Source organism: Falco naumanni, chromosome Z, assembly GCF_017639655.2.
Source record: "Falco naumanni isolate bFalNau1 chromosome Z, bFalNau1.pat, whole genome shotgun sequence".
Taxonomy (NCBI): domain Eukaryota; kingdom Metazoa; phylum Chordata; class Aves; order Falconiformes; family Falconidae; genus Falco; species Falco naumanni.
The window spans coordinates 67,845,726-67,862,305 of NC_054080.1; the positions used below are offsets into that span (position 1 = coordinate 67,845,726).

The window sequence follows — 16,580 nt, forward strand, 5'->3', positions numbered from 1 at the left end:
GGTTAAAAAAAAATCAGCCTCTCACTAATGAAATTTTCTGGCATTTGTTGAACAGCAAGGATACAGCTCTCCTTTATCCTGTTAATTCCTCACTTCTCAAAGATTATGGAGCCAGCTGATGAAAGCAGGTCTTAAAAACACATTCTCAAGCACTTAAGTTTTATCCTGAGTCCATATTTCTTGATATTCAAACTAATACATGTTTAGAATTTCCACTACTCATTTGAATAACGAACTTTTAAAGAAACTAGTATAAGACAAGTCACTGAAATACCCTTACCCACTTGATTATTTCTCTTAGCAGGTCGAAATGTAGCCTGAAAACATATTTTGACAGTTATTTCTGTGTTCTTGTTCAGCAGACTGATTTTCTCAGGTTTAAATGAGGCGATTATAGACACATTTGCAATGCTTTGTGACCTGAAAAATATTTTTAAAAAGTTACATGTGATTTTCAAGAGCACTGGGTAACATAGCAGCTGTTGTCTACTACTATCTGTTAATGTGACATTGATTTTGTATTTCCCAGTGTAAACATTTTTTAATGGCACCATTAAAATTATTTTTCTTTGCATAGATGTGAATTTGTTGATACAGCAGTTTTCATTAATAACAATAAATAATTTATCATTTCAAATTAATGGATAATCAATGTCTTTATTCTAATATTCTAATCCTTCCCTTATGATAACAGAGAATGAAGCCTTTTTCCTGTTTTCCCAGTAAGTAACCTTATTCTGCTCCTCTGGGAAGGTAAAGAAGGGTAATTCTTCATTTCAATTAATACCTTTATTTTTCAGAACAACTTTCATGTAATTAAGATTTTGAAGAACAGTTTCAAAGGAACCCTGCATGTAAAAACAAACACTTCAATCAAAAGTGAAACTCATTAATCAGACCAAATGTCAGAATGAAAGAAAGATGAGCATCTTCAGTAATCATAACTAAATAAATGCTGGTACTCCAAGAAGCGTAACTTTCTTTAATGAAAATCCCACCAGCACCAGCAGCAGTTCCATTGTGGGTCAATGGTCCAAACTGATCATTCATTTTTAATAATCTTGCTTTATTATGAAATAAGGAGCAATTTAGTAATGTTTTTCTTGTTTCATTATGAAATAAGGAGCAATTCAGTACTGTTTTTCTTCTTAAATGGGAAGCCTCAAGTGAGAAGACAAGCAACGGATAGGAAAGCAACTTGTGTTTTAATTTAGCTTCTCAAGCAAGTAGTGGAAAACACATAGTACTTAGGGAGGCAGAAGATTTGGGTTCTGTGAAGCCTTTCTTCTTTATTTTGTGAAAGAACTCAGATTGCTCTGGCAGAGGTAACATAATAGAAGAGATGGGTTTCTGGCCAGAAAGAAGTGCCAACTATCACTGCTCTCTGTTCTTACCCTGCAGGACAACTCTTTCCCCCTTATCAGCCTACCAGCCAGTAAAGGTCCCACAGGTTGTGTAGGAAGTGGTTTCATCTGTTTCAGGCTCAGCTATCAGAATGATACTGCAGTTACTGAAGTACAACCTGCTGTTACAAATACTCTCAAATGAGCCCCATTCCCTGCTGCTGCCCCTTCCCTCCAGACCATGTGCCTGCACAGCACAGTGGGCAGGAGTATCTCCAGGCCCTCTCCATCCCTGCCCAGGTCCCTCCCAGTAGACACCCACCACCTGGCTTCCCCCCACATGCCCTGGCTCTGCCCCCAACACTGCCTTGACTTCTGATGGTTTGATGATACATGCTTAAAAGAGGTTTAGTCTAATGCTGTTTTTCAGCTAGCTGTAATAGCAGTGATGAGGCAATAAGTGTGTTAGCTCCGAACACATGGAACAAAAGAGCTTTTTGTTTTGTTTGTTTTGCTGTTTAACTAAGTGCTCAACTTGCATCTGAACCATTAAGTGCTTCCTTTCCAAATGAGTTTACCAACCATAGCAGAACCACATTTCCATCAGCACCAACTGATACGTCAGTAATGTCATCGTCATCTAGGTCTCTATGGCCATCTACTGATCTTCCAAAGAATTGGAGCCGTTGTCCAAAAGCAGAATCTGACCCTAAAATTTTCTGGGAAAGAAGAGTTTGGTTACTGAGTTTGCCACAAGTGTACTTAAGTCTGTAGACAGGAGCCTAAACAATAGATTTTCACTGATACTGCCCATATACACAATGTATTGTTTTAAAAAAATGCTTTTATGGATGTTGTCTCAGATGCTTTTAAGCACTTTTTCCTCCCCTGTTGGAGCAGACAATGGACTAGATTTTTCTGTTTTGGGAGTAGATCAACTACCTAACTGCTGTATATTAGCTAGTACTTACTGGAAACTTTTTCTATCTCACATTGAGCAACTCAGTAGGATGCTTAACAAGACTTCTAGCAAATACTTTCTGCAACCAGGAAGCCTGCATGGAAAGTAGCACTAAAATTACCGTTATATTAACATATAGGGTAAGCAAAGGCCCTTGAAAGTATTCTCCTTTAATATTCGTAATTTACAGAGCTGGGATTTATCTAATCTTCATTAATATGGTTACAGAATTATTAATATGGAATAATGGGTGTCAAAAAATGTATAGGACTTCATATGCAGGCACCAAAAATTGTAAGAGGCTCAGACAAAGCATCTTGCAAGTCCTTTTCCTCTGTACGCTTCAGTTGTAAGCACCACAACATCAACAATGGCACGCCGACAGCTGAAGTAAGAGAGGCACAAAACGTAAAATAAGATATGAGAATAACAGTACGCCTTTAGGAAGATGACATAGTAGCCAATTAAAAGATAGAAAATCCTTCTGTTTTCCTCTAGCATATCCAAAGGCACTGAGTGCAGCATTACACAACAGTTATTTACCTGAGAATATTTGGTACGTATAGTCTTTTGATATCCATTGTAAATGTAAATTGCTCCAGAGTTCTGGTTTTCCAGTGGTGCACCTATTACGACATCGTTAAAGCCATCCAAATCAATGTCTGCAAGTGTTGCGATTGCTGATCCAAAGCGAGCATTTTCTGTACCCTGGGGACCTTCCAAGAGCTCTTGTTGATCCAAAATTCCCTTTAAAAGAGAAAAAAGAAGAAAAAGCAAAAACACAGCTATCATTGCACCAGATTAGACACAGGAGTAGTATCTGTGTGCATTGTTTTTTGTTTCTGTTTTCCAGTACATTCCCCTTGGACTGCTCAACCCTGAATTCCTTCCCCATTGTATTGCCCATTCAGTTTGCATTATGTCTCAGAGTCTTGGCAAGCATTACACAGCAAAATCAAAGCATGCTATGCAAAACACTAACAGCAAATATGACCATATGTATGAGGCTTAAATGCTCTCACTGTCCTCATCTGACTGTTCTGAAAGTTTCACAATACATTGAAAAATACAGTTTCCAGTTTTAGATTACCAGTTTTTATGCAGAGGGAATGGAAATTATGTAACTGGACATAATTCTTTGAAACAGAAATGGAATTTCCTAACTAAACTAATGCAAAAAACATGTGTCCAAATGCTAAACTCCTGACCTCTCCAGTGCCAATGAAGAAAGACTGAAGATCTTTACAGTTAAATAATCACATTTGCACTAGCTTAAATTCAACTCTCTGGCAAATATCGTTCTCAGTATCACACTGTGCTTAACACTTTAGAAATACCAGCCAAGTTATTTATTAAAAATTACTAGAAAAATATTACTTGCACAACATGGACAAGTTGCACAAATCGAAGTTCTTTAAAAAATAATAAAAGTTTATTCTTTAATTATTCTTAACTTTTAAGTAATTTTAAACCTAACATTTGATGAAGACTAAAAGTTGTAAGGAAAGTCTTCCCATTTATTTGGTTTTCAAAACATGAAAATAAAATCCTACAATTTTTCTTCTCTTCTGTATTTTGTGTCTAATTCCACAGTCACAAAGACCAATGTCAGCTTCCAGCCATACCACTTCCAGCACCTCCATCTATCTTGGAACTGCTTTAGGGTACAGTTTCCTGTTTCTCCAGGATGATCTGACTGTAAGCTGCCACTGAAGAGGACGGTCCTTCCTCTCTATTTATTTGATTGCAATTTACCTAGTAAAAAGGCCACGTTCCGTTTCCCTGATGGAAGGCAGGTATTAATTTAATTTGCATATCCAGACATCCAATAATTGATTGAGAGACTGTTCAAAAGTGCCAGAGACTTCATGACTGTTAGTACGGACATTCTGAAAACACCTACTACAGGTCTGAGTAAAAAATACAGTCATTCAAGCACCAGACAGATAACTAGCTTCACTGAAGAAAGGAGACAATACGAGTAAAAGCAACCATCCAGTGTCAAAGTCTATGAAACAATGCAGAAAACTGGCAGAAGAGCATTTACTAGAACTGTTTTGGGAATACTGTTGGGTGTTGAACGAGATTTGCCAAAATGAAATGGAAAAAAATTCATTAAGGAAAGCCTTGAGCTAAGTTTTTCAGAGAAATGGTCAACCTTGTATTATATTTGTGTACAGTGCCTAGCACAGTGCCTAAAACCAAGACTGGGGAGCCACCTAGAGCAGCAGGCCCCTGGTCACTAACTGTGCTTAGCTATTAACTTGCCTAGTGAGTCCATTTTGGTCTGTTCCAGCTGGCTTATTCCCAGATTACATGCACAAGCAAGTTCTGGGGAAAGTTTGCAGCTGCTCCTGAAAAGCAGAATAGGCGAGATCACACTGGGAAGGGCTCCATCTGCAGTCTTCTAACCAGGCAGGCTTGGCACCATTTACCCCTGCCCTGATGCCACACTCCGGGAAAAGTACAGGCTCCACTTCTGGTTAAAAAAACATCACTTGCAATATTTCTAATACTTTGAAGAAGACACACTAACAGTGTCTTAGAGGCCCTGAAGAGATCCAGGGCCAAAGGCTTTTTAACATGCATGTGGCCCATCTGCTTTGAAAGACGTTAGCCCTAAGCAATGCTGGTTTGAGTTGAGACTGCTGTACCAGTTGCTGCAGGGCCAGGGATTATTCTTCTGATCATTCTCAGATTTAACACAACAGATACTGCCACTAAGTACTGTTGCAGTTTGGACTGCTTTTTCCTTGGTAAAACTGTAGCCCAGGGCACAAGAGTAAATCCCTCCAGCTGCAAATAAAAGTATCATCACTTATCATAGACGGCGAGGCAGGAAGGCAATTCTAGCTTTGCTACAGTGCCACTCTTACCTTTGTGATGGCAAACATGTATACTCTCCCCTCCTCTTTCTTCAGGTCATTCATAAACATCGGTGCACCCACAAGCAGCACATCTGTCACAGAATCCCTGTTAACATCCACCGAACACACTACACTGCCAAAGTAGGAGCCAATCTGAAATCAGTAGTAAGAGAGTCATGTTTGTATGTGGATTTTGTAAAGCTTAATGTTTGAGCACCTGACTCAGAAAACTTAGACCTAGAAATAGTCCAATACTAATAAATGAAACTGCCCACTGGAATGAAATTACTACATAATATACTCCACTGTTTGAAGAATCATATCCTTACCATGTCTCCACTGTTTCTGTCCAGTAGCTGCTGCTATGGCTTTTACCATTTGGCAATAAGAATGCAAACAGAAAATAAGCTATGGGAGGTATATTTTTTCACATTAAACAGGGCACATGAAACAATCCAACCCCTGATTTACTGTCAGATTTGTCTTACAAACAGAAAAAATCAAAACTATCTAAACTTACTGCTTTTTTCCCAAATGAAGTAAAAGAGAATGAGCTTCCAAATCTCTCTTTTGATATTATCTACTTCACAGCTTCTCAGACGGAGTGGAGCTCACTGAGTCTCTCCCAATTAGGAGTGTTGACAGAATGATACATTAAGTGGCTTTGTATATTATCTTTTACCACTAATTAGTTGACTTCCTAAAATACTCTAGGAGTTACAGTTAACCTCATTGAAATAATCTAGTGGTAGAGAAAAGTTCAAGTGGATTCTAAATGCATTGCAAGAAAGAGGAATTTTCAAAACAAATGCTTTTCGATTTACTGCTGTGTTAATAAAAACAGATGCCTGCAAAATCTGCATTCATGACCAAAATATACTTGCCTGCTCGCCTCTCTGGGACTGCACAATTGCGATATTACCATTGCCGTCAACGTCATAAACCACTACTCTGCCAGTATAGTTGGACCTTGGTGCGCCAGCAACAAAATAGATGGAGCTCGGAGTTGAGAGAACAGCAACAGAATAACCTGGGGAGAGAAGCCAACATTTAACATGTGTAAGAGACCATGTCATCAGCTGGTTATCCATAAAGACACTGAGGGTGAGTCAATCTGGTATGTTAGTCGCAGAGAACAATGCTTCCAGACGGCAAATTAAGTTGTCACACATGCATAAGATTCACTAGTCTTCTGGAGAGAACAATAACACACAAATCAAGTTGAAGCAGGTTTGCAGAATAGCATGGACAATAGTTCCGCCTACTCAGTAAAATGTAGACCACAAAAATGCCGTGCTTGTAAAGGAGATAGGAAACAGAGTGCAAAGAGTATCCTTGGAATGAAGAAGTAAGAGAAACGTAAGATGAACATTTGGGGGTAGCCTTCAAACTAGGGAGGAGCACCTAGCTTTTGCAAAGCTTGCAGTGCATTTTCCCACAGCTCACCAAACCACAGCCCAGTGCTTTGGCTGAATAGAACAGGCTATATTAATAGTTTGTCAACTGAAGGGCTTAGGTTGATTGAGCTTCTTTGAACATTTTAAACCTCATTCCCATTATTCTAACATTACTTGTTTTCAGGAAACATCTTTTAATACCTGCAAATATTTTAAACACGTATTAGCAATATAAATCTAGCATTACTACATATTTTACATTTCTGTGGTTTAATTACAGGAGACTTATTTTAACGAAAGAAAACAAAATAATCCTTTATAAAGACTATAGTTAGACTGAATAACAGAATCCCTGTGACTGGTCAGAATATGCAGGTCTTTAGCAAGCTGCAGGACAACGTGAGGAGCACAGTCTAAAAGGATTATGCCCTGGTCTTTACGTATACCAGTCTAATACTTGTGTTTAGACACTGCTTTTCTAGGGAGAGAACATCACTGGAGACTAGAATTTCAACAAGCAACACCAAAACAAGATTTTATTCTGCAAGTTAAGGCCAGACACTTCCAATTAATACAGCATACAGCCACTTGAAGTGAGAGGGTACAGTGACAGAGGCCAGTCTAGCAAGCTGTGATGGGTTAGTTGCCCTTTTGTTTGGGCTCCCCCAAGCTGGTCAGAGAGGGCTGGTATGGAGAGTTCTTAGTCTGGGACAGAAGGAGGTAGAAGGGAAATGAAGGAACAGAAAAAGCAGTAGCATTGTTTTCTCCTAAAAGATTAAGGCCAATACTTTAAAAGTGCCTAGTGGAGAAGTGCTGAAAGGAAACGATCCGATCTTTCAGGTCTTATTCTAGAAAAGTGAGAAGTAGAAAGTCTGAAGAGGTCACACATGGAAAAATGCTACTGCTTGTCAGGTTATGTTTAGATGTATTTGTTGTGTTGGATGCAAGTAATGCTAAGCCATATGGAAAAGAGCATGCTAATTGCAGAAATAGCATGCATTAAATAACTTCAAAGATAAGAAAGTCATAGGTGCTTTATATACTAGCATTCCTCAGAGATGAATGGCCAGAGCAGGCATGTTGTAGGTTTGCATAAAACATTTCAATGAACAGAGAAGACAAATCAACTGGCTTTAATAGGTCACAAAAACATATGTGGGTTATAAATAAGACCTCTGTAAAACTGCAGCAATATTCAAAAAACTATAAAACAAACTGGAAAAGGCCAAGAAAAGAGTGAACACAGATGAAATGATAGAAAGTCAATCAGATTCTCATCCACATGTAACTGGGGAAGTACATACAAACACTGAAACAGAAGGTACCCATAATGATCAGTACAATACACGAAGAAGCCTTTTCAGATCCCATGAATTGTTATGTCTCCTTGACAAAGCCTGATTTTTTTTTTCAGCTTACCGCACTGATATGAATAGAATTTTAAAAATACAATAAAGAATTCATTCAATGAACTGTTGACCAGTAAATAAAATCTTTTTGGATGCAAAATTCTTTTAATATTCTCAAATCAGTTATTAACAGAGTCTGGCTACAGCAGAATTTTCCAAGTTCTTTAGTATCTTGCTAAAGGTTTGATACATTTCCAGATTTGTATTTCAGCCCCTTACCTAGGTAAGAGCTATGATTTCTGTCCTGGAGAATCTTCTCAAACACATGGCTTGGAAAGGTGGTGACTCTGTCTGAAGACTCCTGAACTACTGTTCCACTCCAGTCGTAGGCCCCAACAGCACCCAGCAGCAGAATATCCTTTCAAAAACAAAAATCAACATTTCAGAAAAACCTATTTTAGAAAAGGTGTGAATGAAGCTGAAGTCACCATACGTGTCCTACATCACTGTGTTTAAGGCAGTGATGGTACAGTACAATGACTGCAAGCAGTTGACTAGAGCTGCTTATAGTTTCCAATTACATGCAGGAATTTACTGACCTATTAAGAGGGATTATCATCCCTCTACTACAAGAGGGTAAGTGACTGCTTTAGCTCCCATGGCACTGCAATTCAAGATCAGATAGGTTTATTTGAACACTCTGATAATTTCCTAAACCTGTCCACCCTGGGGTTTAGCTTGCCCAGTCTATGCTTTTCTGCACTCACGATCTCAGAAATCTGAGGACCACACAATTAAAACTGTAAGAAAAAGCCTAAGCCCCTTTTTTCACAACAAAAGTGACAATGACAGTACACAAAAGCTGATGGAAAAAGATACAAAATTTCATCTTTTTTTAATTAAGGTGTCTTTGAGAAGACAGGTAAATCTATAATCCAAATTAATATGGCTTATTATATAGAATACTTAATACAGAAATACTTCATCTTAAAGACTGCTACACAGAGAACGAACTTAGTTTAGACTATTCATGTTATTAAAATTCTGTACTGAACTGAGATACCATTATAGAAAAAGGCAATAAAAATAGAATGTGTAATTTTCCTGAAGAACCCCCCAAATCTTTCTTAATTTTTGTCATTTCCTAGCTTCAACTGCTTGGTAAATTAAAACTTCAATTTGTGCAAATACAGAAGACTTTTTAAAAAATATTTCATTCATCTTTAAGGGCTATGAGAAATAACTTCCCTGCATTTTCAGTTGAAAACTCCTTGAGCCACAGCTGAATTTTACAAAAAGGACCTACTGGGTCAAGACAATCTTAAAACCGATCAGCATGAAAAATATATCTGATCTATTATTCTTTGTAATTTCTAAGTGAAATATGCTTTAAACAAATACTATTAAATTTATAAATATTAGACAAATACTTTTCAGACTTGATTTACTTGTATCTTGGTGACTGCCTAGAAATATACCAGCTTTTCAATATGGTTTCAATTCTTCGAAGTCATTCAACTGCAAAATACTAACTTAGAGCAATTGAATTTTTCATCTACGTGAACTCAGAAATACTGAAATCATTGGATTAGAACATCTCAAAATCATTACGCGAAAGAAACTGTTACTCAGCTTCACATACTAATGTATGTTTTTTCATTTCAGGTATGTACACCGTGTATTAGAATCAATTTTTGTGTTATTCAAGTAAAAAAAAATAAGAAGGGTAATAGGACATTCTCCTGCTTGTAAAAAAATCTTAAAATTGGCCATTGTGTTTTACTGGTCTTATTTTGTTTCACTTCTAAGCATTCATGTCTATGTAATGACATCTATTTGTACCATTACATAACTACATTCACATACCTTTTTTTTTGAGTAATACGCACTGAAGCCCACCTGTGACATTTCCATTTGGAATGTATCACCTTGATCTGTACCTGGTAAAACAAACATTCACACATGGTTAACCCTGTAAGAACCACACAACAGATCCAATCTTGCTGCCTCTGAGTGTAGGTACATAGGGACTGTTATTTTTTCCAAATCCACTAATTCTGCTAAAACATTGCCAACATTTACAAACAAAAGAAATATGAGAGCTGATAAGCTGTAGACCATTTGGAGGATTTAATGGCAAATTGGTAAGATGGAGACATTACGCTATGAGTCTCTTCCAAAGAAAGGCAGAAGATGATGATAAAGATGGTTTGAATCAATCTGCACAGTCTTGTCACTGTGGCTAATCCTTTTTTATGTTTCCTAGGAAGCACTAATAATACACTGAAATTAGCAGTTTTAATAACTGTATATTCACAACTTTCAAACAGAATGTTTATTTTCATATAGCACTTATAAAAATTGTGCTAATTGTTTTGAAATATACTGTGATAGCCAGGAATATTTCTTAAACTAGATGGATAGGGCTTGGGTAATGGGAATTTGACAGAAGTACTCAGCAAAACCCAAGACAGGCAGCTCAACCTATTCCCTTGACTTGATTAGCAGCATGGGCCTGGTAAAGAAAAGATGGTAAAGAATAAACAAAGAAAGAGAAGGGAGATTTCCCTGGGCACAGGAAGGTTGCAGCCATGAAAAGCCCCTTAGGACAGGTCACAAGTCTTTCAAGCAAGTCTACATTTGACTTTAAAAAGCTGGCTTTTGAGAGGATGAAGTGCCTCTGAGTTGCCTCTCAGCACCTTCCTCCAAAGAGTACACAGAGGACTGGGGTGATGCTAAGGATGGAGCCTGGTATGTGCCACACAGATTGCATTACTGTAGCTTTTCAGTTCTGTAATCAGCAACCTAGTCTTCTGATTTGCTTTTTAAATTTGCACTTGCTCAGCATTCACACAGGTGAATCTGACAAGCTTAAAGATACTTTTACTCCTGTTGGTAATAGCTCCAAATACATTTGAATGCTTATGGACAAACCTCCAGTGGATGCCTGAAGCCGATGACTTGACATAATTTTCAGCAGCTGTGGAATATTACCCACAAACTGCTGAAAATAACCTGAAGCTCAGGCTCCTTAGGGGTGAGGTAGCTGGGGGGAACACCTATGCAAAACAGAGCCCTCCTGGGGAAAAGGGAGTAGACTTCAGCTGCCCCTCATTTTCACAGTACTACATTAAGGTGAAACTAAATAAAATTCTTAGCTCATCAGCTGGGAGATTCTTATCTAATTTTTTAGAGACATTGAGTATTTTACCTTCAATACTAAAAATGCGCTCTCCAAGCGTTCCTGCTTCTTCTAGTAGTGCAGCCTCAGATGATACGTTAAAGAAATACTTGTCTGTTGGATGGCTAGCAATTCCTTTGATTTCTTTAATTAAGTTTTTAGTATCAAGTTCATGCCTGATTAAGTAGCCCAAAACCTTGCGTAAATGAAGAACAAAATAAGAAGAGTGAAGGAAATCATGGTGTCACTCCACTTCCTTCTGTATTATTTAAGTAAATATTCTACATATAAAAACCCAATTAAATTACATTTATTCATACAATTGAAATGTTTATCAGACTGTATTCCTATACAAGGGACCATTCAGACAGGAAAAATACATAAATCAAGGCAAAGGAGAAAACCACCAAAATTGCTCAGGTAATACTGTTTTTAATTTTTCAGCCAGTTACAGACTAGTTTCACTAGTTTATAAAGATTAATTTAACCTAGTTTCAGTCTCACCGGTGTAACAATGCATGCATTATATATAGCTTATGCACAGAACATGCACTGTCATACCTACACAGCAAAACGACCTTATAAAAATTGCTAATATATATACATAACTATAGTATTACTTACAGCAATGCCAAATCTGGTTATATTGTCTTCATTGCATTTACCTATCACTGTTTTCAAGTTGGAGCCATCATGTGATTCACCATCTGTCACAACAACCATTACTTTTGTAGCTGTTGGACGTCCTCCCGATTCAGGTGAGAAGGCATACTGTCTGTTACGAAATAGTGAATTTATCACATGTTAATTTATAATGGATGGAATTCAGTATATATACTGTGATGAATATGTCCATCACTAACTTAGAACAAGGTGCACTGCAGTGCTTTTTTCTTTGTTAATTGACAATTTGCAGTAAGAATTTTCAGTTATGCTCCTGATAGCTTCTTCTCAAATATCTGCTCAAAGAGCTATCAGAAATGTAATCAAGGAAGAAAACCACAAGTGAAAACACAAGTGGGACTGGATGGTATTTCTGACAGAAATGTACACTCCAGGGAAAACTATATACTTTTGTACAAATGTTTCTAAATAAAAAGGTTTTTTTTGTCAGACCTATCACTGTTTTGCAACATCAGAGTAACCAGGAATTGACTCCACCAAGGGCAAACAAAATAATAGGTTCCTCAATATTACTGTAGATACTGACTCTGTCGAAGGCTGAGTCTGTTCCTAAAGAAAATTTTCAAGGCCATTTGATTCAGCATGTATTTTGGCCTAGAGTCCTATTGTTGATTCAACCACAAAACAGCATCTTCCTATTAAGAAACAGACCTGGTTTGTATACATATTCGAGTTATAACACATTGGTTTAAGTTTTTTGTATTTTTCATGCTGTCGCTGTTGCAGTGACAAACTGATAAGAGATTTTATTTTCTCTGCAATCAATCAAAGCCTGACCTGCAAACACAAATGTTACCACTGAACTCCTGCAAAAATTTTACTTCCTTCAATGGTTTTGTATCCTACCTGAAAGTTTGTCCACAGTATTTGATGCACTGCCATGTTTAGACATCTTTGACAGCCCAAACAATTGTCAGGTACCAGAATTACTTTAATATAGGGTTTAACCCAATGGTTAAAGACATGCTTTTCAGCAAGTTTAGTTTACATACCCCTGTACTGTTCTGCATAGGGAACTGTAAATGTACCTGAAGGATTCTTCCTGGTGCTGGGAATGTCATCAGAGGCTCTGAGCACATGCACTCCCAGTGGGAATGAAATTTAGGATGTGCTTGTTGCCTTGTAAGGCAAGTTTGAATAGTTGCACAGTAAACATCAATGTGTTTTACCTTGCATTGTCAATGGCTTTGAAAGTATTAGTGAGATCTCCTCCCTTCTGGTATGTTCCCTCCATTGCTTTAACAACCTCATTCTTTGTTTGATACGTATTCAAGTTGAACACTACACGGGGATCATTAGCATACTGAATTAAACCCACCTATGCAATAAAGAAATTATGTTAGATTATCACACGTTACAATCAGTTACATAGAATCACAACATTTACTTATCAGGTTGTAGTAAAAGATCTGAAGATACACATGAGGTTATAGTTTTCTTTTAACATATATAAACCAAATCGATAGTGACACGTTTGGAAAGCAAAGGAAGCTAAAATGCTCTTGCACCTTATGTCATTTATTATGGACTACAATATGTTAATGCAAACAACCTGAAACAGTAGGCATTAAATGTTTGCATGGTTACTTCTGGAAGAGCTGATGGATAGTAGTAACACAAGGAGCTCTGGGAAAAATGAGAAAATAAAAAAATATTCTACAAGCTGACAGCACCTCAATCTCATATCTTCTAAGGAAATCCCAAAGGTTAGTTACTTGACAGCACTGCAAATCCTATTTATTTTTAATACAGGTGAAGCTAATGACGTATGCTAGGATGTACATTTAGTATGAAAGAAAAAAAAAAGAGAAGATGCTGAAGATGAAGTTCAGAAAGGACTGAACAGGAAGCCTTGCTTTTAAGCACCTCACTTCCAAAGTAGCCCAAGGAAGAAGGCAGCCTTTGGGAGAGAGATTTCCAGTGCCCCAGTTCTTGTCCCAGAACTGTTTATGGAAAATGGACAACTGTAAAGACAGAAAATGTTTAAAAAAAAGGCAATAAAATCTTCCTTACCATCATCACATTAAAAGGAAAATAGAACCCAAAGATCAGACAGTAACCAGGAAGAAAAATTCCTGTTTAAAAGATGCAGCAATTGGAAAGTAAGAGTTGTATGAAAAGCCCATTAAAAAATCTGTTCTATTTTTACCACAGACTATATTTTAATTACTTTCACAACTAATGCTTGAAAAAGATCTGACTCCCCTAGATATAATCTGTTTTAGTTGGTTTATGTTTTAAATCAAATTACTAATCCCTTTCGAAATAGGTCAGCTGTGAGATAAAATCCACCATATTGAAAGATATAGGACAACTGCATTATCTGTGGCTTTGAGGAGGAGGCACTGTAGTCACAATAAAGCACACTTAGTTTCCTTTAAAATTGCTAATAAAACTCATTGCCTTTTTTTTTCTTTTGGTGTTTCTTAGAGATGTCTTTGACTTACCTGCGTTTTGTTAAGGCCTATGTCTAATCCTTGTACAAATTTTTTCAAAAATGCCCGCACTGCATCCCATGGATAAATGCTATTTGACTCATCACAAACCACCACCACATCTATGACAGAGGAACACTCTAAAACAAAAATAAAAAGTGGACATTAAATGCACTTTCAGCCTCAATAGACTTACACCTCTTTGGCTAAATCCAGAAGAGCATACTTAGGTTTCACACAGGCAACGCTTCAGATTAGGAAGGTTTTGCCAGAGTGAGGACTCAACAGAAGTATATGCAGATTTTGAATCTGTGAATTCAGAGAAGTGACTCCATATTCATAACATCATTGGATCATGATTTGTCAGGCTTTGTGTGTGAATCACAGGACTTCGCTATTTGCACACACTTTTTTTAAAAATCCCAAATTAAGTGTCTCTGAGACAAGGTCCCTTGATTTTGTTTGATATATTTTTTTAACTGACTCTGTTTTGCACATGTTGTCTTACTTTGAACAGCAGGAGAATAGCTTCTTAGGATCTGGAAACTTGGACTGATTTCTGAACAGACTCCTGTTGCATAGTATTGGCTTCCACACTGCTGTGCCCACAAGGGACCACAAGTCTTAAAAACAACAAAAAGAAAACTATAAAAATAACAAATACTTGTCTCACCGTATCCATATACAAAAGCACAATAAGCAGGATTACAGGCATATAGGATCAGAGGAGCTTTCTTGGGTTATTAGGCCAAATCTCTTGCAATCACAGTGACAGCATAACCCTTTTCATACACTTTTTCACTGAAAGGATTTTCCATTCATGATCATTCTAGTGCTGCCTCCTGCAACACGGCCCCTTACAGACTATATGCAGCTATAGCATCTAGGGAGTGTGACTTGGTCTGCAAGGAATATACGCTGCTTTAAGCAACCTGCTCTACAGATTACTGGTTTAAAGCTGGGGTTGGTACTTGCACATCGCTTACAAGCATGCAGAGAAGTACTTCTATTAACCAGGAGGTGGCATCAGAGCCATGAGCATGCAGGACGCTGCTAAGACTCGGAGGAGCATTTCTTGCAGTACGTCCTATTGCTATCCACAGTGTGATCAGTCTGAAGAGTTTTGTGATCAGTGCACACACACACACATTAATTAATTTGAGAAGCCTTTTTCCCAAGGGAAATTAACTTTTCAGAAATATTTACAAGTTAAAATTTCATCATCATCTCCAGTGAAGATACAGCCTCACAGCATGCACAGTCAGTTTTAGCTGCAGCTTGCAAGAAGTTTGGCCCTGGCCTCATGTACCCCTCAGCTGCATGTTTCATTGCTTTTTCGGGAAAATAATCTTGCTTCTTTGCTGAGAAGGATCTCTGTAAAAAGAAACGTTTTCAGCTGGATCAACCAGCTGCTTGCACAATAGCCACACCTTTGATATTAGAAGGATAGGTACAAAAGTACCTAGACAAAAAAGACAGATACTGAGACGGTTATTCTACCATGAGGGTATTTCTTTTTAAAAGAAAGTCATGATAGGAACTCAAGTTAAAAACATAACCTCTGTCCAACAGTTCTGAAAGAAATGATAACTTCATTACATACACTGTCTGATTGCCCTATGCATTTGGGAGAGGCTGGAAAACAGAAAATGCACCAACTCTATTTAGAAAAAAGAAGAGAAAGTGAACAGCACTATCACTCTTTTCTCAGTAAGATTGAAAAAAAGGTAATTAAAGGCAGAAGTAAATGGAAAACAAGTAAAATCACACACTGATTTACCAGTAGCAGACCACATCAAACTATCCTAATGTATTTGATAAGATGGCAGATTTTCATGACAAGACAAAAGAAGTGTATCTCTGTTATCTGATCTTGAATTAAGTGCTCTTTTTACCTGCTGCATGGGGCATGACTAGTCTTCCTGGAAAAGACGGATATTTACAGAGGTGAGAGGTACAAAATAAATTATCTATATTGGTAACTATGAATCTGAAGGAGGGTTACTAGTCTTTATTTTTAATTTAAAGTACTTTTTAGATCAATATTATTTGCCCGTTTTCTATTTTTCTTTTATTAATGGTAACTCATTGGAGGAGAAAATACAGATGTTCCAATAAACTTTGCCAATCTTCACTTTAAAAAATAAGGGAAAAGCTCTAATGTTCTAGAATTGTTAAAGGCAGACATTTAAGATGTATCATTAATGCAGGGGTAAACTAGGAGATCACTTATCAAGAACTGATGAACTTGAAAAGCGGAGTACTAGAAAGGGGCACAGACTTGCTCTTAAGGACTAATGTTAAGAAATGTGGACATAAACAGGGAGCTCATTGAGTGGAAGAGAGAGGAGCAGATGGATTGG

The 16,580-nt window shown here is 37.4% G+C and overlaps 1 protein-coding gene across 1 annotated transcript in view; it reads right to left on the minus strand.

Moving 5' to 3' along the window:
- Positions 1-16,580, minus strand: part of ITGA2 (integrin subunit alpha 2) — a 70,780-nt gene that overhangs the window by 21,539 nt on the left and 32,661 nt on the right. Inside the window, exons 5-16 of the mRNA XM_040579992.1 lie at positions 14,726-14,840; positions 14,230-14,357; positions 12,952-13,100; positions 11,723-11,873; positions 11,129-11,294; positions 9,784-9,857; positions 8,197-8,335; positions 6,056-6,201; positions 5,181-5,324; positions 2,848-3,051; positions 1,926-2,062; positions 281-420 (exon numbers count right to left, since the gene is read on the minus strand). Coding sequence (XP_040435926.1) covers positions 281-420; positions 1,926-2,062; positions 2,848-3,051; positions 5,181-5,324; positions 6,056-6,201; positions 8,197-8,335; positions 9,784-9,857; positions 11,129-11,294; positions 11,723-11,873; positions 12,952-13,100; positions 14,230-14,357; positions 14,726-14,840 — 1,693 coding nt within the window. The remainder of the gene's footprint in view (positions 1-280; positions 421-1,925; positions 2,063-2,847; positions 3,052-5,180; positions 5,325-6,055; positions 6,202-8,196; positions 8,336-9,783; positions 9,858-11,128; positions 11,295-11,722; positions 11,874-12,951; positions 13,101-14,229; positions 14,358-14,725; positions 14,841-16,580) is intronic.